General features: G+C 46.4%; 1 protein-coding gene across 4 annotated transcripts in view; it reads right to left on the reverse strand.

The window, feature by feature from the left end:
• Window positions 1-24,646, reverse strand: part of LOC119965327 (long-chain-fatty-acid--CoA ligase 6-like) — a 251,026-nt gene extending 226,380 nt beyond the window's left edge. For 2 of the 4 annotated variants that reach the window (XM_038795944.1, XM_038795939.1), the window contains exon 1: window positions 24,519-24,594. Coding sequence is in view for 1 of the 4 variants with exons in the window: in XM_038795940.1 (XP_038651868.1) it covers window positions 24,519-24,564 (46 nt within the window). In the remaining 3 variants the exon portion in view is untranslated. Of the gene's footprint in view, window positions 1-24,518 lie in introns of all 4 variants that reach the window. The other 2 variants (XM_038795940.1, XM_038795938.1) reach the window with 2 other exon arrangements.
• Between the last annotated feature and the right edge of the window lie 688 nt (window positions 24,647-25,334).

The following is a 25,334-nucleotide window of genomic DNA, read 5'->3' on the forward strand; positions in this document are numbered from 1 at the left end:
TATAACTCATCGATTCCAGGAATGGAACTGGTCTAACTTTACTGCCGTGTTAACCATAGTCATCACATCGGCGTACAGTGTGGTCATGCTGTCATGCTGGAGAACTGGGATGATGGTGTGGCTCACTCAGAAAACTGGACAGGCGGAATTATTCACCTACACAGTTACTGCAGTGGGTGCAGATGTAGCAGCAGTTACCTGATACAGAGAGTATGCAATAGTAACATCCATTGTTTTAGTTGACTCAATAGATTCACACTCTGCTCTGCTCTTGATTGATTTTTTTGTTCTACATTGCCTGGCCAAATGTCTTGTCTTGTCGCCTCTCTCAATCTGCATGCATCTGCTCCATGATTCCCTCAAAACCCATAGCAAATGTGTAGCTTGTCAGCTGACGCACTGTATGTAAGCTTCCTGACTTGTTGGTAGACAGGAAATTATGCTGAAAATCTGCTGTGCCACCCTTTGCGCTAAGTTCAGCAGCAGGTGAATGACAGTGTCATTGGCTTGCTGAAGAAGCTTCATTGCTTCATTCAGTGCTTCATTGTTCATGCGCTGCAAATCCTGAGAATCTCTTGCAGCATTCTCCTTGACGAGAAAAAGTTCCGTACGCATTCGAAATCAGTATCTTCTTCAGCAAGCCAATGACATTGTCATTCGCCCCGCTTACCAGCCTGTCCCACAGCATGTCATTCAAGACATCCCCAAACTCACAATATTTGGCGAGCTGCTTCAGGTTCACCACAAAGACAGCAAGAGATTCTTCTGGAGCATGAACTCTTGTGTTGAACTTGAAGTGCTGCATAATTACAGATGGTTTTGGATGAAAATGAAACTTCACAAGCTCCACAAACAACTTAGAACTGGGTGCATCGGGACAATGAGGTTCCTGTTTTGCTTCCACACATGCTCAGCACGATAGCTCTACTTTTACTTCAACGGTAATTTCATTTGCCATGGAATAGAAATAGAGGCTCTCAACATACTGACTCCAATTCTCAGCATCTGCATTGTACTGATTGACCCTCCCAAACAACGGCATGATCTGCAAGTCATTTTTTCTATTTGCTTCTGCCGGTGCTGACTGTGTTCTGTTTTTTTTCTGTTTGCCACTTTAAGAGCATTTCCCCTTGAAAGCTGTCCCTGCAGCTTGCTAGTTGTGTTTTTGTGCTTCACTCGTCTTTTTCGGAGTTAAGCAAGCAGTCTCCAATGCTCATAGGCCTTCTTTGCCAAACGTTACTTTTACTTTGTAGGTCCAGTCTATGTTGAATTCAGTCAGCTTTCCTGGACTTTGACCTTCTCACGCTTCTGGAGTCACGGCAGGCACGTTCTCTTTAAATAGTTGAGCTATCTGCTCTACAGAAATGTGTTTCTTTGTTTAACTTGCAAACAGTGTGCTGACTTAAAACAAACACTGCAGTTGAATTTGAAGGCAATTCCTTGTTGTGTTTTTATAAAGCTGCAGATGGAGATTGTTGACAAGGTGGCCCGAGACTGAGCTGTGTGCTGGTCACCGTGCACGCGTGGGGAGTGGGAACAGGAGCTGAAGAGCATCCATGTGGGCACACGATGCGAACAGTGATGGCCCCAGCTCTGGAGCCAGTGCTCTGCATGCTGCTCAGCTTGTCCTCCGCCACCCATCGGCAATATACGACCTATGGCTCCGTGGTCAAGCTGTTCAACAGCTGGCACAATGTCCGCTTGTACTCCCACGACGTGAAGTCCTGGTCGGGAAGTGGTCTGTGACTTGGGTGGATGAAGCTACTGGACAGTGAGAGGGAAGCCAGGCCAGGTTTGTCAGCGAGGAATACCAATCAGGTGAGGCTACATGTCAATACTGAAATAAATCTATGGTCATCAATTTGTGTTGCCGCTCTTTGGAAACCAGGCAGTAAGTGCTTTTGGTGAGAATGGAGAAGGAAATTACTTGGATGTTTGGACAGTGCAATGCAGCGGAACCAGTAAGAAATATTGTGACATTTCGTGTGGACAAAGAACAAAGAACAATACAGCACAGGGACAAGCTCTTTGGCCCTCCAAGCCTGCGCCAATCACATGTCCTATCTAGACTAACTTGTATCCTTCTGTATCTTTCTATATCCCATCTGTTCATGTGCCCATTCAGATAAGTCTTAAAGGTCGCAAACGTATCTGCCTCAGCCACCTCACTTGGCAGTGCATTCTAGGCCACTACCACCCCCTGTGTAAAAAAATTCCCTCGCACATCTCGAAATGAAATGAAAATGAAAATCACTTATTGTCACAAGTAGCCTTCAAATGAAGTTATTGTGAAAAGCTCCTAGTCACCACATTCTGGCACCTGTTGGGGGAGGCTGGTACGGGAATTGAACCGTGCTGCTGGTCTGCCTTGGTCTGCTTTCAAAGCCAGCGATTTAGCCCTGTGCTAAACAGCCCCAGGCTGTACTTTTCCCCCCTCACCTTGAACTTGTGCCCGCTTGTAATTGTCATTTCCACCCTGGGAAAACTGTCCAACTGTCCACCCTATCCATACCCCTAATAAATTTATAAACTTTTATTAGGTCGCCCCTCAGCCTCCCTCTCTCTAGTGAGAACAATCCCAGTTTATTCAGTCTCTCCTCATAGCTAATAGCCTCCATACCAGGCAACATCCTTGTAAACCTTTTCTGTATTCTCTCCAAAGCCTCCACATCCTTCTGGTGGTACGTTGACCAGAATTGGACACAGTATTCCAAATGTGGCTGAACAGTTCTATATAAAACTGTAACATTATTTTCGAGCTTTCATACTCAATACCCCATCTGATGAAGGCAAGCATGCCATATGCTTTCTTTACCACCATTTCCACCTGTGCAGCCACTTTTAAGGATGTGGACCTTGCACGCCCAGATCTCTCTGTGTCTCTATGTTCCTGATGGTTCTGCCATTTATTTTATAGCTCCCACCTGAATTGGACCTACCAAAATGCATCACCTTGCATTTGTCTGGGTTAAATTCCATCTGCCATTTCTCTATCCAATTTTGCAGCCTATCTATATCATGTTGTATTCTCTGACAGTCTTCATCACTGTCCGCAACTCCTGCAATCTTAGTATCATCCGCAAACTTGCTAATCAGACCCACTACATTTTCTTCCCTCTTCCAAGTCATTTATATATATTACAAAGAGCAGAGGGTCCCGGTACTGATCCCTGCGGAACAGCACTAGTTACAGATCTCCATTTGGAAAAACACCCTTCCACTGCTACCCTCTGTCTTCTATGGCCAAGCCAGTTCTGAATTCATCCAGCTAGCTCACCCGTGGACCCATGTGATTTAATATTTTGCACCAGCCTGCCATGAGGGACCTTATCAGATGCTTTACTAAGTTCCACATAGATAATATCAACAGCCCTTCCCTCATCAATCATTCTTGTCATCTCCTCAAAAAATTGAATTAAGTTAGTGAGACATGACCTCCCTCGTGCAAAACCATGCTGTCTGTCGCTAATAAGACTATTCACTTCCAAAGGTGCATAGATTTGTGACAAGTTACTTTGTAAAAACATTTAGAGTATCCAATTATTTTTTTTCACAATTAAGGGGCAATTTAGTGTGGCCAATCCACCTACCCTGCACATCTTTGGGTTGTGGGGTGAAACCCACGTAGACATGCGGAGAATTCAGGAAGCAAAGTACTGGACACACCCCTGTCAGCACCAATGGGGCCGAGGCGGAGATGGTTAGCAGTTTCAAATTCCTCGTGGTACACATCTCCAAAAATCTGTCCTGGTCCACCCACGCCGACGCTACCACCAAGAAAGCACAACAGCACCTATACTTCCTCAGGAAACTAAGGAAATTCAGCATGTCCACATTAACCCTTACCAACTTTTACAGATGCACCATAGAAAGCATCCTATCTGGCTGCATCACAGCCTGGTATGGCAACTGCTCGGCCCAGGACCGCAAGAAACTTCAGAGAGTCGTGAACACAGCCCAGTCCATCACACAAACCTGCCTCCCATCCATTGACACCATCTACATATCCAGCTGTCTGGGGAAAGCGGGCAGCCTCATCAAAGACTCCTCCCACCCGGCTTATTCACTCTTCCAACTTCTTCCATCAGGCAGGAGATACAGAAGTCTGAGAACATGCATGAATAGACTCAAAAACAGCTTCTTCCCCACTGTTAGCAGACTCCTAAACACCCTCTTGTGGACTGACCTCATTAACACTACACCCCTGTGTGCTTCATCCGATGCCGGTGCTTATGTAGTTACATTGTGTACCTTGTGTTGCCCTATTACGTATTTTCTTTTATTTCCTTTTCATTTCATGTACTTAATGATCTGCTGAGCTGCCCGCAGAAAAATACTTTTCACTGTACCTCGGTACATGTGATAATGAACAAATCCAATCCAATCCAATCTGCAAACTCCACACGAACAGTTATCCAGATTGAACCCGGTTCCTCGGCGTTGTGAGGCAGCAGTGCTAAGCACTGCACCACCGTGCCACCCTGACAAGTTACTTCACCTCATCTAAAGTCATAGTGTGTAAAGTAAAATCAAGATTGTACTTTTTTCTCTACTTATTTGAATTAATAAAGAAATGGGAATATATTTAAAACAATGTCTGTGTGTAACTTTAGGAATGCGCATGTTCATCTGAAATTGTTTTAATTTATGGCAGCAAAAAGTCAGAAACTTGGAAAAATCAGGTATTAGAAAATAAAGCTTCAAAGTATAAAAAAAGAAGGACGGCCGCAGCCAGCCTTTCAATATGAACGATCAAGTGTTTCCGCCAGAGACAGCAGCAGAGAGAGGGTCAAACGCCCGGTACGTACACTGACACCAAGCTCCCTGTAAATCCATGCTTTGGGCGCCAAATCATGTAGGAGAGATTCCTACATATTGTAGCTGTCAGCAAGCAAGTACCAGGGCTGTGTGAAGATTAATTATTTTATAATAAGGAAGACAGGGCCAGAGACACAAACTTGACAGGATCTCACTTTTGAATCTGCTGGAGAGAGCATCTCAGGAGAGTCCACGGCAGGACAAAGCAGCGTTGGTGTGAGTTAAATCCAGAGCTCTAGGGCCTATGTTGAACAAACACTTAAGGAGAAAGTGAAATCGGGAACAAAAGAGTAGAAAGATCAGGTATGGTTTTAATTGGGCGAATGCAAATCAGGATGCAAAGCTCATGGCCAGGATTCTCTGATCCCGCGCCGGGTTGGAGAATCCACTCCGCGCCGCCCCAACGCCGGCTTGCCGATTCTCTGGCACAGATTTTCGGGCTTCCACAGGATCGCCGCCGCGCCAATCGGGGCCATTAAAAGTGCCTCCCCACCCCCAGCGATTCTCCTGGTCTCGAAGGGTCGAGTGTCCACCGAGTTCCGCCGGCGTGGGTTACTCAGGTCCCACACGCCGGGACCTGGAAAGTGTGTCTGCGGGGGCCGTCCTGGAGGGGGTAGCGGGGCGATGTGATCCTGGGGGAGGCCTCCACAGTGGCCTGGCCCGCGATCGAAGCCTACTGATCGGTGGGCGGGCTGGTTCCGTGGGGGTCTATGTTCCTCCGCGCATGCGTGGAATCACGCCGGCCGTGGCGTGCATGCGAACTCGTGCTGGCCATGCCGTGCATGCACGAACTCGCATCGGTTGGAGCTGCGGGGACCACTCCAGTGCCGGCCTAGCCTCCTAGGAAGGGGAGAATACCGGACAATTGAGGACAGTTGAAGCTGGAGTGGTTCATGCCGCTTTTCACACCGGCATCAGAACTTGGCCATAGGATTGGAGAATCCCGGCCCATGTATGTCATATGTAGAGATGTACTGGTAAATTGAAACCCTCAAATCTTCAAAGGCACTTGAAGACTAAACATGGCAAGTTCGAGGACAAACCTCTTGATTTTTTTTAAAGGATGCAGCGAGAACTTCAATCGTCAGCTGAAGTCCTTCACAGAAATGTCACATTGAAGTACGAAGCAAGTGAGATCGTGAGGACCAGGCAGGCTCATCAGCCACATTAAATGTAAGTAATAATGGTGTGTCACGAAGGTCGGCCAGCGTGGGTCGCTGAGGTGGGGCAGAATGGGTCACGAAGGTCGGCCAGCGTGGGTCCTGAAGGACACCCTCTGGGGGCTGAACTGAAGGGTACCCAACGAGCAGTCCAGGCACTGGAACCGCATCTTGAGCAGTCCAGTCGCCTGCTCGACCAGCGCTCATGCTGAAGCATGAGCCTAATTATAGCTACTCTCCGCAGGTGTTTGTGGCCTCTGCACTGGTGTCATCCGCCACCTCCTGAGTGCATACCCCCTATCCCCGGGGTGAAATCCCTCCAGCCTCTGCTCTCCCGGGATCCGAAAACATCCCAATATGTAACTGTCATGGACGCTCCCCGGATTACAGGTACATACCTGCGTTATGTGCATTGTATGGTCACAAATGAGTTGGACATTGAGCGAGTGCGGTTAATGAAGCATCACATGACACCATGGAGACCGCAGAACCGTGTGGGTCCAGTCTATCATCTCCTGCACCTGGGTAGTGCCTGCTAAGTGGATGAAGCCCATAGCCCTGTCGTCCTTGCTCGCCTGGTCCTGGCCCACGTTTATATACATGTGGGCCTTCACATAAAGTGTATCTGTAACCTCACTTATACATTTCTGAGTGGCTGACTCGGAAATGCCACACAGATTATTTGTGCTGCCCTGAAAGTAGCTACTTGTGTAGAGGTTCAGAGCCGTGGTAACTTTAAGGGCCATGGGTAATGGGTGTCCTCCTATTCCATGTAGTGACAACTCTTGCAGGATGTGACAAAGCTGGTCTACCAAACCCTGGCACAGACACAATCTTCTCTGGCACAGAAGCTCCAGAATCTGTAGGTGGGATGTTCAACTTCAGAAAACCCTTTGCGGTAGTGTCTCCTATGAGGATCCACCATTTGTGGTGTTGCTCCCGGAATAGCTATAAGCCCAACCTCCCCCACCTCAGTAGGGTCCTGGTCCTGACCATGCATGGTGGCAAATTAATGTCTCTGCTGCTGCTTGATCGCTAGGAGTAGAACAGCCAACCCAACTGGCTGCATGATTCTCCAGAATCATATGCTAAAAAGAGAAGAAAATACCAAAGTGAGTGCTGAGAATTCCTGACAGAGCCCTGACCCCCAGCCCTCTTAGTCTCTGGGAGATCCGCCCATGCACTTCCCCCTTGGATGCCTCTCCACTAAGCTTCACACCCTCCTCTCCTGACACGATAGCTAGTTCCCCACAGTTGTCCCTCTTTACTCCACCTGGATGAGGTGCATCAGTCCTCAAGAGTCCCAGTAGCACCTTCCTCCCCTCCATTCCAACCCCCCCCCTGCAAACTGCCATTAGGAGAAAGGGCAATTGAGTAGATGCATGGGAGCAGCATCTACATCCTCATAGGGAACTTCAAAAATGACATTGAGCGGTGTGAGTGATGATGGACATCACCATTGCGCCTTGCATCGGGGTACACATCAGTTTGTTATCTGTGTTATGTTAATACTTGCATGTACTTTGGAGTTGTGCTTAGGACCAATACTTCTAAAGTGTAAATAGCGTGGCTCCAATCAGTGGCACTCGTGTCTAGCTCTCCTGATTTAATTGGCACAATGAACTAGTCAAGAAAGGTGAGGGAGTTTATCGGGCAACTGGCTTCCTCTTATTGCAGTTGATGCACAGCTGATTCACAGGAAGATGAAAATTAGCTTGTCAAGCACATCTCTCAAGAGTACTCTCATTTTCCCAGGTCACAAGGGCTGCACATTATTTTTAAAAATGTTTAGTAGAATTTTTTTCACAATAATCAATACAAACCATAACAAAAGATGCAAAAAAAAATCACAAGCAGATATAAAAGTAGATATTTAAAAAAACACACATAATTACTAAAACTATACTAAAACTAACCCAAACCTTCTGAGAACCTACAGTGATTAACTCTTTAAAGAAGGAAATAAATGGCAGCCATCTTCGATAGAACTCTTCACCAACCCCCTGATGGTGAATTTGACTTTCTCCAAGTGTAGGAATGATATTAAAAGCATCCAACTAAGCAGAGACGCTGGGTGGAGTGGGAGACCTCCAACCAAGCAATATTCACCTCTGGGCTATCAGTGAGGTAAAGGCAACAACATCCAGTGACAATGGTCCAGTTACAATGCCAAGAAGAGTAGAAGTTGTGCAGGAAAAGGACCCCATTTATCCCCAAATAGAATCGGGGTCACTAATGGGCGGCAGGGTAGCAAAGTGGTTAGCACCGTGCTAGGATCCCAGGTTTGATTCTCACTTGGGTCACTGTCTGTGCGGAGTCAGTGTCTGTATGGGTTTCCTCTGGGTGCTCCAGTTTCCTCCCACAAGTCCCGAAAGACGTGCTGTTTGGTGAATTGGACATTCTGAATTCTCCCTCTGTGTACCCGAACAGGTGCTGGAGTGTGGCGACTAGGGGATTTTCACAGTAACTTCATTGCAGTGTAAGCCTACTTGTGACAATAATAAAGATTATTATTAATCCACAATAAAATGTTTTGAATGTTAGCGGCTCAGTAATAAAACAATAAATAGGGGAGGGCCAAACTCCCCTAATCGGTGCTAGCGTGACCACTTGCTGGGGAAGCCGCTGGATCACGGGAGACCATTGGATATGGGGTGGCTCCCGTTAATTGTATGGAAATAGGGCTTAAGTGGTGGTTATTGGTTTCACCACACTACGGTGGGAAGGATGTAATTGCATTGGAGAGGGTACAGAGGAGATTTACCAGGATGCTGCCAGGGCTGGAGAAATTGAGCTATGAGGAGTGACAGGATAGGCTTGGGTTGCTTTCCTTGGAGCAGCAAAGATGGAGAGGGGACCTGATAGATGTGTATAAGATCATGTGGGACATAGATAGACTGTAAAGGAAGGCACGTTTTTGACTAGTGGGGGTGTCAATAACCAGGGGGCATAGATTTAAGGTAAGACCTAGAAGGCTAAGAGGGAAGTGGAGGAGAAACCTATACACCCAACGAGTGATGGGAGTCTAGAATTCACTGCCTGAAAGGGTGATTGAGTCAGAAACTCTTGTAAGAAGTATTTAGATATTCAATTATGCTGCTGTAACCTCCAGGGCGATGGGCCAAGGCCTGGAAAATGTGATTATATTAGTCAGACTTTTGTTGACTGGCGTGGACACGATGGTCTTAATGGCCTCCTTCTTTGTTGTAAACGTGTATGAATCTATAAAAAACATACTTGACCTTATCCTCACCAATCTGCCTGCCGCAGATGCGTCCGTCTATGGCAGTATCAGTAGAGGTGACCACCGCGCAGTCATTGTGGAGACAAAGTCCCACCTTCACACTGAGCAAAGCCCCCATCGCGTTATGTGGCACTATCACAGTGCTAAATGGGATAGAAATCAAATACATCTAGCTACTCAAGTCTGGGCATCAATGAGACGCTGTGGACCATCAGCAGCAGAAGAATTGTACTCAACCAAAATTTATAACTCTATGGCCTGGCACACCACCAACTCTATCATTACCACCAAACAAGGGGATCAAAACTATTCAATGAAGAGTGCAGAAAGGAATACCAGGAGCAACACCAGCTACACCTAAAAATTACATGTCAACCTGGTGAAACTACAACACAGAAAAAATCTAACCATTGCCCCTTGACATTCACCCATTACCAACATTCTACCATTGACCAGAAACTGAACTAGATGATTGATACAGACACTGACTACAAGAACACATCAGAAATTAGGAATTCTGTGGCAAGGAACTCACCTCCTGACTCCCCAAAGTATATGTACCTACAAGACACAAGTCAGGAGTGTGATGGGATATTCTTCACTTGCCTGGATGAGGGCAGCTCCAACAACACACGAGGTTCCACGCCATTTCGGACAAAGCAGTTTGCTTGCTTGGCATTCCTTCCACAAGCATTCACTCCCTCCATCACCAACGAACAGTGTCAGCCGTGTGTACCGTCTACAAGGTGCACTGCAGGAAGTCGCCAAAGCTCCTCAGGCAGCACCTTTCAAACTCAAGGATGCTACCATCTTGAAGGACAAGAGTAGCATACATGGGAACACCACCACTTAGAGGCTTCGCTCCAAGTAACTCACCATCCTGAATTGGAAATATATTTCCGTTCCTTCACTGTTGCCGGGTCAAAATCCTGCAACTCCCTCCCTAACAGCACCGTGGGTGTACCTACACTTCAGGGACAGCAGCGGTTCAAGAAGGAAACTCATCACCACCTTCTCAAGGGCAAATTGGAATAGGCAAAAATGCTGGATTAGCCACCTGCCGAAATGAATGAAAAAAAACAATGAATATTAAACCTCTCATTGGAAATTGTTTAATAATATCATGTATACTTCGAAGAAATTACTGAAATGGTGGTGTGTGGGAGCAATAATAATAACTGGTGGATCAGTAATTATGTGATGGTATAAATACATTATAAACATTGATCAGAGCCAAAATAAAGATAAAGGCTCACAGCACTGTGGGATGTATCTGCACCACGTGAACTGCAGTGGTTCAAGAAGTGAACTCACCACCTCCTGCATGTTCAATGACAAGTAGGGATGGGTATCAAATGCTGGCCTTGCCAGCGACTCCTACATCACAAAAATGAAAAAGATGAAATGTGTATGAATTGCATGGAAAGTTACCTAACTGAATTAAAAATAAGATGAGGAATGGAGAGGTGATAATAAATGTAAAAGGCTATAAATAGGGGGGAAAGTGTCAATTTGAGTTCAAGAGTTGTCTGTTGGGGATTTCTTACTGTTCATGCTATTTTCATAGACAACACCATCTCTTGTAATCTAAAATTTGGTAAAAATATCACCATAATGTGGCATGTGGTTTGGAGGGGACTTTGGCTTTTTATTCTTCCAAGCAATTTCACATTCCTGTGAAATGGGCTGTATGTGACTATTAATATTGATTTTAACTGCACTGATGAGTATTAGTTAGGACTTAATGCTTTGGCAGAAATCAGAATGACGTCAGTGGGTTAGATAGTGTAGCCACCTGGGTTGGCCACTTCCTCACACAAAATGGAAGAACGCAAAGGTTACAGGGAAAAATGGACAGTTGCAAAGAGACAAACAGTTTGCAGAATCCCCCTGTATTCTAGCTGCTAAAGAAACCAGACAGCATTGTAACTAACGAGCTGCGCATATTAAGTGAGCGATTCCCAGTGATTCCCAGGCACAATGGATACAACAATTAGAAGAGATTGGAACATTCTATAGAAGGTCAGACATCCCGGCGCCAGTGGAGTCTGAAACAAAGGACACAAACAAGGTGGAAAGAACCGCCCAGTGATCGAGGAACAGCCCCGTTATTGGGGAAATTCAAATCAATCGATTGGGAAGAGACCCAATCGATTGCAAGTTTATAGAGGGTCCGCCCAGAAGGGCATGAAGCCCCTGGGACCTATAAAAGTCAGGTCCATTCTTTCTTCTTGACCAGCCGACCATCCCAGCAGAACACCTTTGCAGCAGAAGATCTTGAGAAGGAGAGGCCTAGTCAGCAACCACCATCAAGTAAGTGTCATACAACGCACGCTACAAGAGTAGACACTCCTGACCCCTTTAGTCCACACCAACTGGAAGCCTGCGGATCCAGGACAAAGCAAGAGGCCATTGTTCCCTGATCCGGCAGTTCCCTTATTCCAGATAAGTATTGGCCTGTTAGTGGTAGGAATAGCCTAGTCTTTTAGTGTTATATACATGAGTAGTAAATAACTGTGCAGTAATAAACGTGTCTTGTTTGAACTTACTAACTGGTGTATTGAGTCTTTGGTCTGAACTTGAACTTGAATCTTGTGGCGGTATCATAACGATACCTGGCGACTCCAGAGCTAAGGAATAAAACAGAGCCAATTGAGTGTAAAGCACACTCACCCAGAACGAGCAACATTTAGTGGCGAACTCTGACGGGACTCGACTAGAAGTGCCCCCCCCCCCCCCCCCCCCCCCCCCCACTCCGAGAGAACCCAGCAATTTGAATCAGAAATCCAATTGGAAAAAGGAAAAACCACAAGTGTTCAAGTAGTTCACGTCAATCCTCATAATTCGGAAGTGTGTTATGGCATGCGTACCTAACAGGGTTATAAAGTAAAACCGAGAGATTTTTGTAGCGACAAACTGTCGGGAGTTTATAATTCGGAAAATAGCGAAAGCCGTACCCGTATTTTATAGCATTGCTTTATTATCCCTCGTTCCAAATTTAAAAGAGATCATAAGATAGAAGAAATGGCCATACAGGCAATGGAATGCCTCATGCACCCCCAAGAGTTTGTGGTCGCAGCGACCAGCAGAGTAGGTCAGTGTCCCGTTTGGGAGCTGGAACTCAGGAAGTACCTCAAAGGGAAAGGATGGCCCCTTTGGAGTGAGTTTTGTTCGAATGAGGAGACAGGTCCCGGGAGTATAGGGCATACTTGGTGGGAGAACTTGTCTGAAATTCATAAGAAAGGTTTGAGTAAAGCACGTAAGCCGATGGCAATTGTGTCCTGCTTGGCACAATTGCGAGGCACAGAGGAGGTCATCAGGACGCTCCGAGCAGATTTAGAGGAGAGAAATAGAATGAGCAAAGTGGATGTCAGGGACATCGAGAGAGAGAATTTAGAATTAAAGGCAAAAGTTGGCAGATAAGGATAGAGAGGTGGATGATGCCAAGAGGGCACACCAGTCTTGTCTAGCCCAACTGAGCAGCTCCCAGGTACAATACGAAAAAGCCTATCAGGATGTGCAGCGGCAGTCTTGATAAGACAAGAATCAGAGAAGCAGGTAGAGACACTGAAGAAGCAATGTAGTGACCTGAAGGCAGCTTTAAGGGCACTCCATGCTGCCACCACTGAGCAAAGGCAAAGCACAGTGGACCATGCTAAGTGTAGGAAGCAGATTGCGGAGCTGCAATCTCTGCTTTCTGTGCAGAATGGCTTCCAAGAAACCTTTGGAACGCAATTAGAGTAAGAGAATGCACCAGATTAGCAGGAGTTAAGCGAGACAGCGCAGCGCTATGTTCAGGGAACATGTGCGCTAGTAACGCAGCAGAAAAGGAAAGCACCCCAACCCCCCACAGATCAGATAGCACCCGCACCAATGAACCCAGTCACGACCCAACGAAAAGCAACCGCAGACGGCGCACCCGAGATCACTTACACCACCCCCTTAACCGTGACTCAACTAAGGGACGCGTGTGAGAAAATCACCCTGTTCCTCCCCACTTCAGACCCCCACCAATTCTTTGCAAGAGTTCAACAGCAGCTGACCATGTATGGCCTTGATGCACGAGAGCAGGTTAAGCTCACAGTTTTGAGTTTAGACTCATCAATAGTAGCAGCCCTCCCCAACCCACAGAACGTTGGAGGAGGCACCCTCGAAGAAATGCATACAGCTATTTTGGATGCGATAGGGTATAACAGAGGAGTCCCAGTTGAAGGCCTAAACAAGTGTAGGCAGAAAAAGACCGAGCACTCCACAGCATTTGCAGGAAGGCTGTGGATTCACTTCACTGCAGTTTTCAGTGAATTAGACCGTGCACATTTGACCCAAGATAACATGGTTAAATGGACCCGCACTGTTATCTCCCACGCCACAGAGGCAGGACAGAAAGCCTGCTCTAATTACGACCCCTCAGAAGAGACCAACAATGAAAAATGGGTCTTGAAAAGATTGTCCCGCGCTTGGGAGCAATCTATTCATGGTAAGACAGCATTTAAGAAGCCCGAGGAGGTGCAAACCGAGGTAGATATTCAAGCAGTAAGAGCGCACCAAAACCCCGCATGGGTAAATGAGGGACAGAACAGCCCCCCACAAAAGTCACAGGAATGTTTTAACTGCGGACAGTTAGGGCATTTTGCTAGGGAATGCAATGCACCACAAAAACCTCAGAGAGGCCAGCAGACAGGCATTCTGAACAGGAACAGAGCGAAGCCTATTCACAGCATAGGGACGCAGTCAGGACAGACCAATGTGGACGGAACGGACTGACAGTGTTCGGGCTCCCCCACTTGGGTCTGTAACACCCTCTGGGACAGTTCCGGATGACCGGTAGTCACAGCGAAAATTTGGGGACAGCCCATAGAGTTACTCTGGGACACAGGAGTGTCCCGCACTACCATTAATTCCTCCACTACACCACAGGCAAACACGTGGCCCACTACAGCCACAATAACACTCAGCGGCTTTACAGGACACTCACAGCAAGGAACCATTACAGCCCCTGTACCAATTCAGATAGGGAACATCTCCACCAGACACCCCATTGTTTTAGTTGATCTGCCCCACACAGCAGAACACATACTCGGAATTGATTTCATGAATGCACACAGCCTGTCGTTCGACCCAGTCAATCAGTGTGTCTGGCGAATGGCAAGGTCTGAAAGAGCACCCGCAACGCTCACAGTAGGTGAGTATGAAAATAGGATTAGCGCAGTCGGCGACTATTGCTTTGACCCGACCACGCTCAGCACGGACAAACAGGTTAGGGCAGTTTTAAACAAACACAGGACAGCATTTGCCAGTCACCGGCACGACTGCGGCAGGATGTCTGGACCAGTTCAGATTACAGGACCTGACCCGAGACCACAAAGACAGTATAGATTTCCCCTGGAAGCAGAGGGAGAAATCGGAAACGTAATAGAGAGCTTATTAGAGCAGGGCGTACTAAGGACAGTAGCCTCCACTAATAATGCCCCTATTTGGCCAGTGAGGAAGCCCGACGGATCATGGCTCCTGACCATTGATTATCGGGAACTCAACAAAGTTACCCCAGCAGTAGCCCCCACGGTAGCAACGAGTCCCGAGACCATGCTCAAGCAGGGACTCAACTCCAAGTATTTTATGGTTTTGGACATTAGCAACGGCTTCTGGTCAATCCCATTGGCGAAGGCGTGCCAGTACAAATTTGCATTCACTTTTAAAGGTCAGCAGTACACGTGGACATGCCTCCCACAAGGATTCCACAACTCCCCCTCCATTTTCCACCGACAGCTGGCAAATGGACTATCAAAATTTTCCCGACCCGAATGTCTGGTACAGTATGTGGACGACCTATTACTGCAGACAGACACCAAGGCAGAGCACATCACGCTTCTGTCTGAACTCCTGGAACTTCTGAAGACAATCGGATGTAAAGTGAACCCCAGAAAGGCCCAACTATTGGAGACTAAAGTGATGTATTTGGGTACAGTCATCACGCACGGCAAACGCGAGATCGAGTTCAAAATAATTGACTTGTTCGTCAAATTCCCCCTTTCCCAAAATGTTTCAGCCCTCCGGTTGTTTTTAGGACTGGTTGGGTACTGTCGGAACCATATTGACGGTTTTGCGACAAAGGCAGCCCCACTTTCAGACCTCCTTAAGAAAGGAGCCCCTTGGGAATGGCTTCCGCAGCATACAGAGGCTGTGGACGATTTAAAGAAAGCCCTTAGCGCAGCCCCTGCACTACAAGTTCCAGACCCGCTTTCCCCCTATGCAATTGAGGTAACAAGCACAGATCTGACCCTCTCGGCCATGCTCCTTCAGAAATGGCACGAGCAGCCACCACCAGTGGCTTATGCCTCCAGATTTTTAGACCCAGGAGAGCAAGGATTTTCAGCCTGCGAAAGGCACCTACTCGCAGTATTCTGGGCAGTACAGTACTTTTCGTACATTACCGGACTCAACCCCATAACGATTCTGACTGAACACACCCCCACACAGCTTCTATTGGACGGACGACTGAAGGACGGTTCAGTTAGCCAAATTAGAGCAGCTAGGTGGACACTTCTTTTACAATGACGGGACATCACAGTTAAACGGACACACACCTTCTTAGCAGACAACCTCCAATACCCAGGACAACCCCATGATTACGAGATAGTAGCCCCTCTCCACAACACAGGATACTTCATTGCAAAGACGCCCCCCAGGAAGATAGGAAGTTCAACTCAAAGCCCCCAGCACACAGACACGTGTGCCCCCTTGAAGATTTATGTGGATGGTTCATCCACTGTTTTAAATGGTGAGCGCATTACAGGATGCGGCATCTATGTAGAGGATGTGCAGGGACGCGCATTAGAAGAGATATCTTTAAAGTTACCCGGTCACTTAGGCGCGCAGGCAGCAGAGCTCGCGGCCATAGCTTACATAATGGACCACCCAGATTCATTCCCCAGCCCAGCAGATATATATTCCGATAGTATATATGTCTGCAACAGTTTGATGGATTTCCTACCCCTGTGGAAGACAAGAGAGTTTGTTTCCACAGATGGAAAGCCCCTTCCATCAGCCCCATTGCTCCGCCATATCCTAGAACAGGCAAAGGATAGGATTTACGGAATAATTAAAGTGAGAAGTCATCATCGGTCATCCCCCCCTGGAAATGTGAAAGCTGACGCACTGGCAAAAGCAGGTTCCAGGCACGGACATTTTTGGACACCCCCAGCTAGCGCCCCAGCTAGCGCCCCTGTGAGTTCAGTTCAGGTCTCACAGACAAACATTGAGGACCTAGTACAGGCACAAAGACAGGACAGCAATCTCAGGGAGATTAGTAGAGGAAAGTTTTTGGCCCCGTATGAATAGTTTAAACACACTCTGACCACACATGATGGTGTGGTTCTCAAAGATAAACTGTATGTGGTTCCTGAGAAGGACATGAATCGAATGATTGCTTTATTCCATGACAGTCATGGACATCAAGGGATAGACCCCACCACAGCCCACCTGAGACAGCTCTGTGGTGGCCAAATCTGAGAGAGGAAGTAACACATTACATCGAAAATTGTTTGATTTGTGCACAGAATAACCTGGAGAGGTATTCGAAGAAGGCACAGCTCAGTCACACTCGCCCCGTTAATGGCCCCTGGACAAACCTCCAGATCGATTTTATAGGTCCATTGCCCCCTTGCAGGAAGGGCTATAAATACGTTTTGGTGGTCATTGATACATTCACTAAATGGGTAGAAGCATTCCCATCACGAACTAACACGGCCAAAACAACCGCAAAGATCCTGACACACCACATCTTTACTAGATGGGGACTCCCCAGAAGTACTGAGTCGGACCAGGGATCTCATTTTACGGGACGGGTCATGAAGAATGTCCTGACCATATTCGGAATCAAACAAAATTTCCACATTGCGTACCACCCCCAGTCAAGCGGAATAGTGGAACGCATGAATCGGACTCCAAAATCGACCCTTAGAAAGATGGTCCAGGAAAATAATACGACTTGGGATTCGGTGCTCCCATTCGCAAGTTTATGTTTTTAAGGAATACTGTTTCAGCTTCAACAGGTTTCACCCCACACACACTCATGACCCATGAAAGGTTCTGAATTCCTTTTAGGACTCGACATGACCAGCCCAGAAGTGACGGCCCTCACACACGAGATAACAGTAAATCAATTAGTGGAAAATGTAAGATCGGCTCAGTTAACAGCCGCAGTTAAATTGGGAAAGAAAAAGAAACAGAGCAAGGTTTGTTTCGACAGAACAGTACATTCCACTGAGTTTCAGGTTGGACACCAGGTAATGTTGTCTGTTTATAATCCCAGCATGTTTTTAGCCCCAAAATTTTCAGGTCCGTACTCAATTGCGGACAAAGTCAGCCCTTCAGTATATAAAATAAAGTACCCCAACGGGAAGACTGCCTGGTTCCATATCAACCAGTTAAAGGCTTATGGAACACAGTCCAACCACACACACCATGTCCTGCTAGAAGCAGCAGAACACCACACCCCGCCCACAAGAGACACATTTCCACCCTCCCCCTCACAGACCAGCACCTCATCAGACTCGACCGCGACTCCACCCATTGACTTCAACCCACGCCCCGAAACGCCCACAAGCTGCCACAGCAGAGACAGTGACTGTGACTTTGACGACAGCCACAGTACGCCTCTCTACTGCCCTGATACAACAGACCCCACACACACCAACTACGACCCCGACTCCAGTGATTTGGAGATCACTTACATTAAAACACCAGACCCACACCCAGACCCACCGCCCAACTATGACGTCCCCGACAACGTTCACACAAATTTGGACACGACCATTTGGCACTCTTGCAGGCTCGTCCGGAATGACGAGAGAGACCCTCGGTCACACAACTCACTCATAGCATGCCTGATCCATACAAGGGTATGGGATCCGGGAGAAGAGGATGACTTTAAGTCTGACTTCTGACACGGCAACCCCTTTGCGACCCTGTTCGCAGAAGATAATGATTGAGGTGTCCAGATGATGTAAAAAGAGGAACCGCTTGAGAGATAAACGGTGGCTTTTTCTGATGGAACCTGCAGTATGTTTCTTTCATGTTTGTTTGTTTCATGTTTGTCTTTGGATCAGTTCAGAACGACTAGGAGGACTGGCCACAAGACTTTTCAGCTGAAAGGTTTGTGACCATCTCACATTTCGCTACTGTTCTTCTGTAGTGAAGATGTTTTGTTCCCCAGAACATTTCATAACTACTCTTCTGTTTAGAGGACAGAAGAGGCAACCCCCATGATGACTACATTCTTGCCCGTTCGTTTCCGGTCACTCAGGCAGTGGAGAAATGGCATTGAGGACCCGCCCTGTCTGAGGACCACCCCTCTGGTCAGCTAAGCTTGGGTACAGCACAGCACGCCCTACCCGGGGATTCCACCCAAATCTTACCCATCGCGTCCCATACGCAACTCATTCGAATGTCTTATTTCTAAAAAGTTTGATTTTGTTTCCTTTGTTTTAGGTAGCCCTTTGGTTGCCATTCCACATGCTATTTACATCCAGGAACATTGGGATAGTAAATTGCAAAGCCTGCAAGACGGCTCGCAGTGGTACAGTATTTGAGTATATGCCTGGTCCTAAATTTGTTTTGAAACAAAAAAAAAAATGAGGGGAGTCACAGGGAATGGTCAACATTCATAAAGGGAAAATTGGCACAAGAGGACAGATACTATCATTCGAGGTATTAAGCAGAACACTGACAGACACTATGCTTGATCCCATAGCTTTCAGACGTTCGAAGGACGGACCAAAGCAGGATCAGAGCAAGATCAAAGCACGAAAAGAGAACAGGAAAAGAGAAAAGAAAGAAGATGATGACCCCAGTTGTTGTTGGACTCTTCATTATGGGATCCATGTGGTTGCGCGCGGACGCGAACCCCCTTACCCCCACTCCACCGGCCGTTAATGTTTCCCAGACACAGACCACTCCAGTAAACGGCAACAGTACCCCGACCTGGTGTACCAGATTTCTTACTTGGTACTCCTTGTCATATGTCGTAGAATCGCTTTTGGCACTGGCGATTGTCTGCATCATAGCACAGACTTTTAGGATGAGGAAATGGCGAAGGAGAGCATACTACTCTCGTACCTCGGCGGTATATAGGATGAGATCCTCTATCTTCGGTTTCCATCAGTCCCCCGAACCCCTTGAAATGTAAATAAAGGATTTTCTTTTCGTTGTTGCCATGCCATGTAAATAAAGGAATGTGTTTTGAATGATTATGTATCTCTGAGCTCGACTGCCGATCCAGAGAAGTATATAATGAATATTGTTCTAATCTGTACTGATAGGAAGATAGAATGATGAAATATAAGTGAATGTAGTTTATTTAAGGTGAGTTAGAGGTTCCCGTTGTGATTTTGGCGTTGTCCCCTATGACATAGCGCCAAATAGAGATGGTAGGTAAAAATTTTCTGCATGGTTGAGGAAAGTGCAGAGGCCATGGAACTCACTGAGGTCAGGGAACAAAGACACCGTACTTAGGTGCTCCGTCACGCTTTCGCATTAGGATCACAAGGAGGGAGTGTAGCCACCTGGGTTGGCCACTTCCTCACACAAAATGGAAGAACGCAAAGGTTACAGGGAAAAATGGACAGTTGCAAAGAGACAAGCAGTTTGCAGAATCCCCCTGTATTCTAGCTGCTAAAGAAACCAGACAGCTTTGTAACTAACGAGCTGCGCATATTAAGTGAGCGATTCCCGGTGATTCTCAGGCACAATGGACACAACAATTAGAAGAGATTGAAACATTCTATAGAAGGTCATACATCCCGGCGCCAGTGGAGTCTGAAATGAAAGGACACAAATAAGGTGGAAAGAACCGCCCGGTGATCGAGGAACAGCCCCGTTATTGGGGAAATTCAAATCAATCGATTGGGAAGAGACCCAATCGATTGCAAGTTTATAGAGGGTCCGCCCAGAAGGGCGCGAAGCCCCTATAAAAGTCAGGTCCCAGGACTGATTCTTTCTTCTTGACCAGCCGGCCCTCCCAGCAGAACACCTTTGCAGCAGACGACCTTGAGAAGGAGAGGCCTGGTCAGCAACCGCCATCAAGTAAGTGTCATACAACGCATGCTACGAGAGTAGACACTCCTGACCCCTTTAGTCCACACCAACTGGAAGCCTGCGGATCCAGGACAAAGCAAGAGGCCATTGTTCCCTGATCCGGCAGTTCCCTTATTCCAGATAAGTATTGGCCTGTTAGTGGTAGGAATAGCCTAGTCTTTTAGTGTTATATGCATGAGTAGTAAATAACTGTGCAATAATAAACGTGTCTTGTTTGAACTTACTAACTGGTGTATTGAGTCATTGGTCTGAACTTGAACTTGAATCTTGTGGCGGTATCATAACGATACCTGGCGACTCCAGAGCTAAGGAATAAAACAGAGCCAATTGAGTGTAAAGCACACTCACCCAGAACGAGCAACAATAGTGGGAGGAACCTTTCCATATTTTTGTCAGAAGCGGACTGAAAACTGGCATGTAGCTCTACAGTTACACAGGCCAGTTCTGACATGTAGCTCTCCAGTTACACAGGCCAGTTCTGGCATGCAGCTCTCCAGTTTCACAGGCCAGTTTTCACTCCAGAACTTGAGCCTCTTGAAAGAAAAAAATAAGTGCTTTTGGTTTGCACTGTCACTCTGGTGGGGTGGGATCTGATAGAGCCAGCACCTGGGTCTACAGAGATCAGGGCACCATATTTAAAGGGCGCCCCAATCAGAATAGCGTGTTAACCCTCCCCTCCACTACGGACGCATCGAGAGCTCTAACCCTCCCCCCGACCCCGTCAATCAGCGGGGTCTCCCCCATGACAACTATTGGGGGCTCGCTCCCCCCTCCCCACAGAAGCATCACCGGCATTCTCCCCTAAGTGTCGCCCTTCCCTGTGCCTGCAAGGTCCCTCCTCACTGCCACCTTTCCCATGCCCTCCCACTAGTGTAAATGGACCTCCCCCTGATTGGGACTCCCACAGGGGCTGGCCCTGGCACTGCCCCGGCACAAGTTGGCACCTCTAGGTTGGCATTGCTCATGCCAACATAGCTTGGGGGCTATACTTACCTTTGCGCGCCCAGAGGGATCCCCACAGCTGTTTCTTTTTTTTTAAAAAGCTGTTATAAACCTCGCCAACGTAACGTCATGTTGGCAAGGAATGAATATTCAGTGAGAGGGGTCATGTGGTTTGTGGGGGCTGTTAACAATATTGTAATTGATTATAATCTATTTAAATGAGACCCTCGCTCTTTGTGGGTGTGAACCTTGTGTTGTCGCCAGAGATGGTTGAGGAAAATCGGAAAACACGACTGTCTCCGGATTTTCCGCCGCATTGCCGTCCCCTCTGACGGCAATAGTGGGCTGAAAAATCAGCCCTTTGTGCCTGCTTATTTGTCCTACAGGTGACCCTGATGTACATTCTAAAGTCAGCATCAATTGAATAATTTTGCCTCAGGAGTCCATCTTCGAGAGAGAGGAAAATAGCTCCGGCAGGCCTTGTGTGCTTGTAGCACAGAAGCATGCCTAGCTATCTGCGGAACAAGTGAACGATAATATTGTTTCTTTAATTTTTTTTTCAGGCAGCATTAGTATAATCAATTATAGTCCCTTGAGAATGGCAATTGAAATCACTTCTTGCCTATTATAGCAATGCCGACTGTCAGAAATCATAGATCCAGCCCTACTATGACATTAATGATGGGAAATAAGTTGGATTACATTATCCTGTCATTATCTTGTCACTGGAAAAAGTCCATTCTTGTCATGGCATTCAACATCACCTATCATCGCAGAAGTTAATCCCAGAACAGGCAGTATTCTGTTGGGCACTGGGGGTCAGGGTAGTGGAAATTAAAACACGGTTGGTGACGGAAAAAGTCCCTGCACAATTTTAAAATGGAGGTACCAGTGTAACACAAGGGAGGTCATCATAAAGTTCAAACGATGCACAAAACATAAGAGATGCAGACAAGCAGGAGGGAAGAGGAAATTGCAACATCTGCAGTCTTGATATCAGAAAGCTCTTATCTGCTACTCATTTTAACATGCAGTGATGTAAAATAATGAAAGTGCTCCATGCAAGGATCTTCTATTGCTGATTGGGATCTGTAGGGGGTCTTTCATAAGTATGAACAACCCATGTGACAATTACCACAAATTGTTACTCGTAATCATCTACCTGATGAGTGAGTGTATCTTTCTGATGCATTACTAATTATATGGTGGTCCATTTATCAAATAAGACTGGGATGTATACCGGATAGCACTTCGCTTACTGTGACGATGACATTAGCAAAATTCTGTACATTTTAATATCACTGATCCCCATTTTCCCCCACCCATTTAATTGCGTTGTAGGCGTTGGAGAGGGGTGGGGGGGGGGTGCGTCTTTCGATCAAACAGACAAGTTTCCCCCCATTTTACTGCACCAAGCTTGGACATTCTGATGCAGACTCAATGGGTCAAATGGCTTCTTTCTGTGCCTCAATAACTCTACAATGACTTTGTCTAAACATTACTCAGTGCATCTTCAAAGAAGTGAGGGAAAACTGTCTCAGTTACACTGAATTAGGCTGTCTTAACCTCATGCATGTATCTCTGCTCAATTGGTTTCCTCAAAGAAATTCCATTTTGATACCATTGGAATATTAAAGATATTTTTAAAACTCACCTCGGAATTCTTTCATCCCCCATCTTACAGACATTTTTAAAAAATCTCTTCTGTTTGAAAGACCATGGGCTGGATTCTCCGCCGGCGGGATGCTCCGTTTTGCCGGCGTCCCAGGGGTTTCCTGACGGCGTGGGGAAATCCCATTGACCGGCCGGGGTAAGGGAGCATCCCGCCGGCGGGATGAAATAGAAATATGGTGCGCCAGGGCAGAGTATCCAGCCCCTGGACTTTTTCCCTGGGGTTTGGTGTGTACCCTCTGGTATATTGCCCACAGGGCCTAATCAACCTCAATATGACACATGTGTACACACTTCCAGAGGGTCACTGTTGAGTCATTAGAAGCAAGAACCCTGGTTTGTTCTTTCACAGAGTAAGGGGCTCAGAGGTTAATGTTAGAGGCTGATAACCTCCCTGCCCGAGATCAATGAACTCTGAAAAAAAAACAGGGATCAAACCTTAAAAATACATGTTCTGGTCAGTGTAACTTGATTAATCTTTTTTTTTTATAACCAGATGAGTCAGTAAGAACCATTGAATCTGGACAGTGCAGAAGAGGTTATTTGACCCATCGAGCCTGCACCAACCCTCTGAAAGGAAGCTGTACATGTTTGGACTGTGGGAGGAAACTCTAGCACCCAGAAGAAACCCACGCAGACATGAGGAGAATGTGCAAACTCCACACACACACACACACACACAGTCACCCAAGCCAGGAATTGAACCTGGCCCCCTGCCCTTGAGATAGCAGTGCTAACCACTGAGCCACCGCGCCGGGAGATTGCAGCCTTCTTTTTAAACTTTAAGTTTTCTGCTTAAAAAGTCAGCTATGTCACTGCAACAGAGATACTGAGATGGTAGTGCAAGAACACTAAACCGCAGATTTTTGTGAAAATGTCCAGGTTAAACTGTACAATTAAGATTACAGTATACCCATACCAAATGTGCAGTATTTAAGATAGCACCATTTCAATAACATTACAAAATGAAAAATTATTAACCTTCAGCTTCATACAACAACATGCACAGTTTTTTTCAATTTAAAAGATTTCCCAATCATTTATACTACTGAAGACAGGGCTGTATTACGAATCATTGGATTATTCTCCCTCAGAGCATTTTAGGGATGTATAGAAAAAAGTCATGAGCAATTAAAAGCAAAAAGAAACATAATATAGGATTGATCAGTTATATCCAACTAATGAATCTTTTACAGACCTACAATAAATCAGAAATAACTTCAGTGTTTTAAATTTTACATGCATTGCAGTTTCAAGCCAGAAAAAGGTCTTAATACCTCGTGTCAATGATTGTGCTGCTTTAAGGAGAATCAGAACTAGAGTTGTAACTGCTGCTTAATTACAAACACTAAAATGGATATAAAATAGTTGAACTGTATGTGATTTCACTTATTCAAATGTCTACCTCGTACATCACAGTACTTGAACCTCATTTAATGAAATGTGTTCAATGTGATCACGATGCCCACATACAAAATGTACCAACGGTCTCCAGCTCACCACAATCACAGTGGCATTTGCCTAGGATGATTAAGAAGCCTAATTCATAAATGAACATTAGGGGCATAAAATGAGGGAATCATACTCACTGAGGAGCAGCCAGATACAACCACAGACAAAGAGAACGGTATCCATCTTTCAGAGAATTGTGTGCTGCATGCAATCTAATGCACAGTACTGCAGCAAACACTGCAGCATGCTGCTGGATTTATGGGAATGAGTCATCGTCATCATCCCGTTGAGTTAATGAACTCCCCATGGTTAAAGCAGGCATGTCTCATGATCAAAATTATGGGGAAAAGGTATTTTCTTGCCATAGTCAAACAACAGTTTAGCCTCGCACCAAAGCATACTATTTTTCAATAAAGTGAAAAGCTTTGGTAAACCTGCCATGAAAGTCTTGAGTTTAACTCTCACTGCTTAGCAGTAACCAGGCAGGTGGGTGGCAGTGTACTTAAAATGCAGTGGGACTGGGAGACTTAACCGATTGTTTTCTGTCCTGGTCTAGTCAGCTGTGATTTAAAATTGCAGACAGCTGTGGTGATATGCCGATAGGCAGCACGGTAACACAGTGGTTAGCACTGTGGCCTCACAGCATCAGGGTCCCGGGTTTGATTCCTGGCTTGGGTCACTGTGTGGAGTTTGCGCGTCCTCCTTGTGTCTGCGTGGGTTTCCTCTGGGTGCTCTAGTTTCCTCCCACAAGTCCCGAAAGACGTGCAGTTAGGTAATTTGGACATTCTGAATTCTCCCTCAGTGTATCTGAACAGGTGCTGGAATGTGGCGACTAGGGGCTTTTCACAGTAACTTCATTGCAATGTTAATGTAAGCCTACTTGTGACAATAAGGATTATTATTAATATTAGATGTATGACATGTAACTCAGCAGTCTGACCTCCCACCAGCAA

The sequence above is a fragment of the Scyliorhinus canicula genome, chromosome 4 (genome assembly GCF_902713615.1).
Source record: "Scyliorhinus canicula chromosome 4, sScyCan1.1, whole genome shotgun sequence".
NCBI classification, from domain to species: domain Eukaryota; kingdom Metazoa; phylum Chordata; class Chondrichthyes; order Carcharhiniformes; family Scyliorhinidae; genus Scyliorhinus; species Scyliorhinus canicula.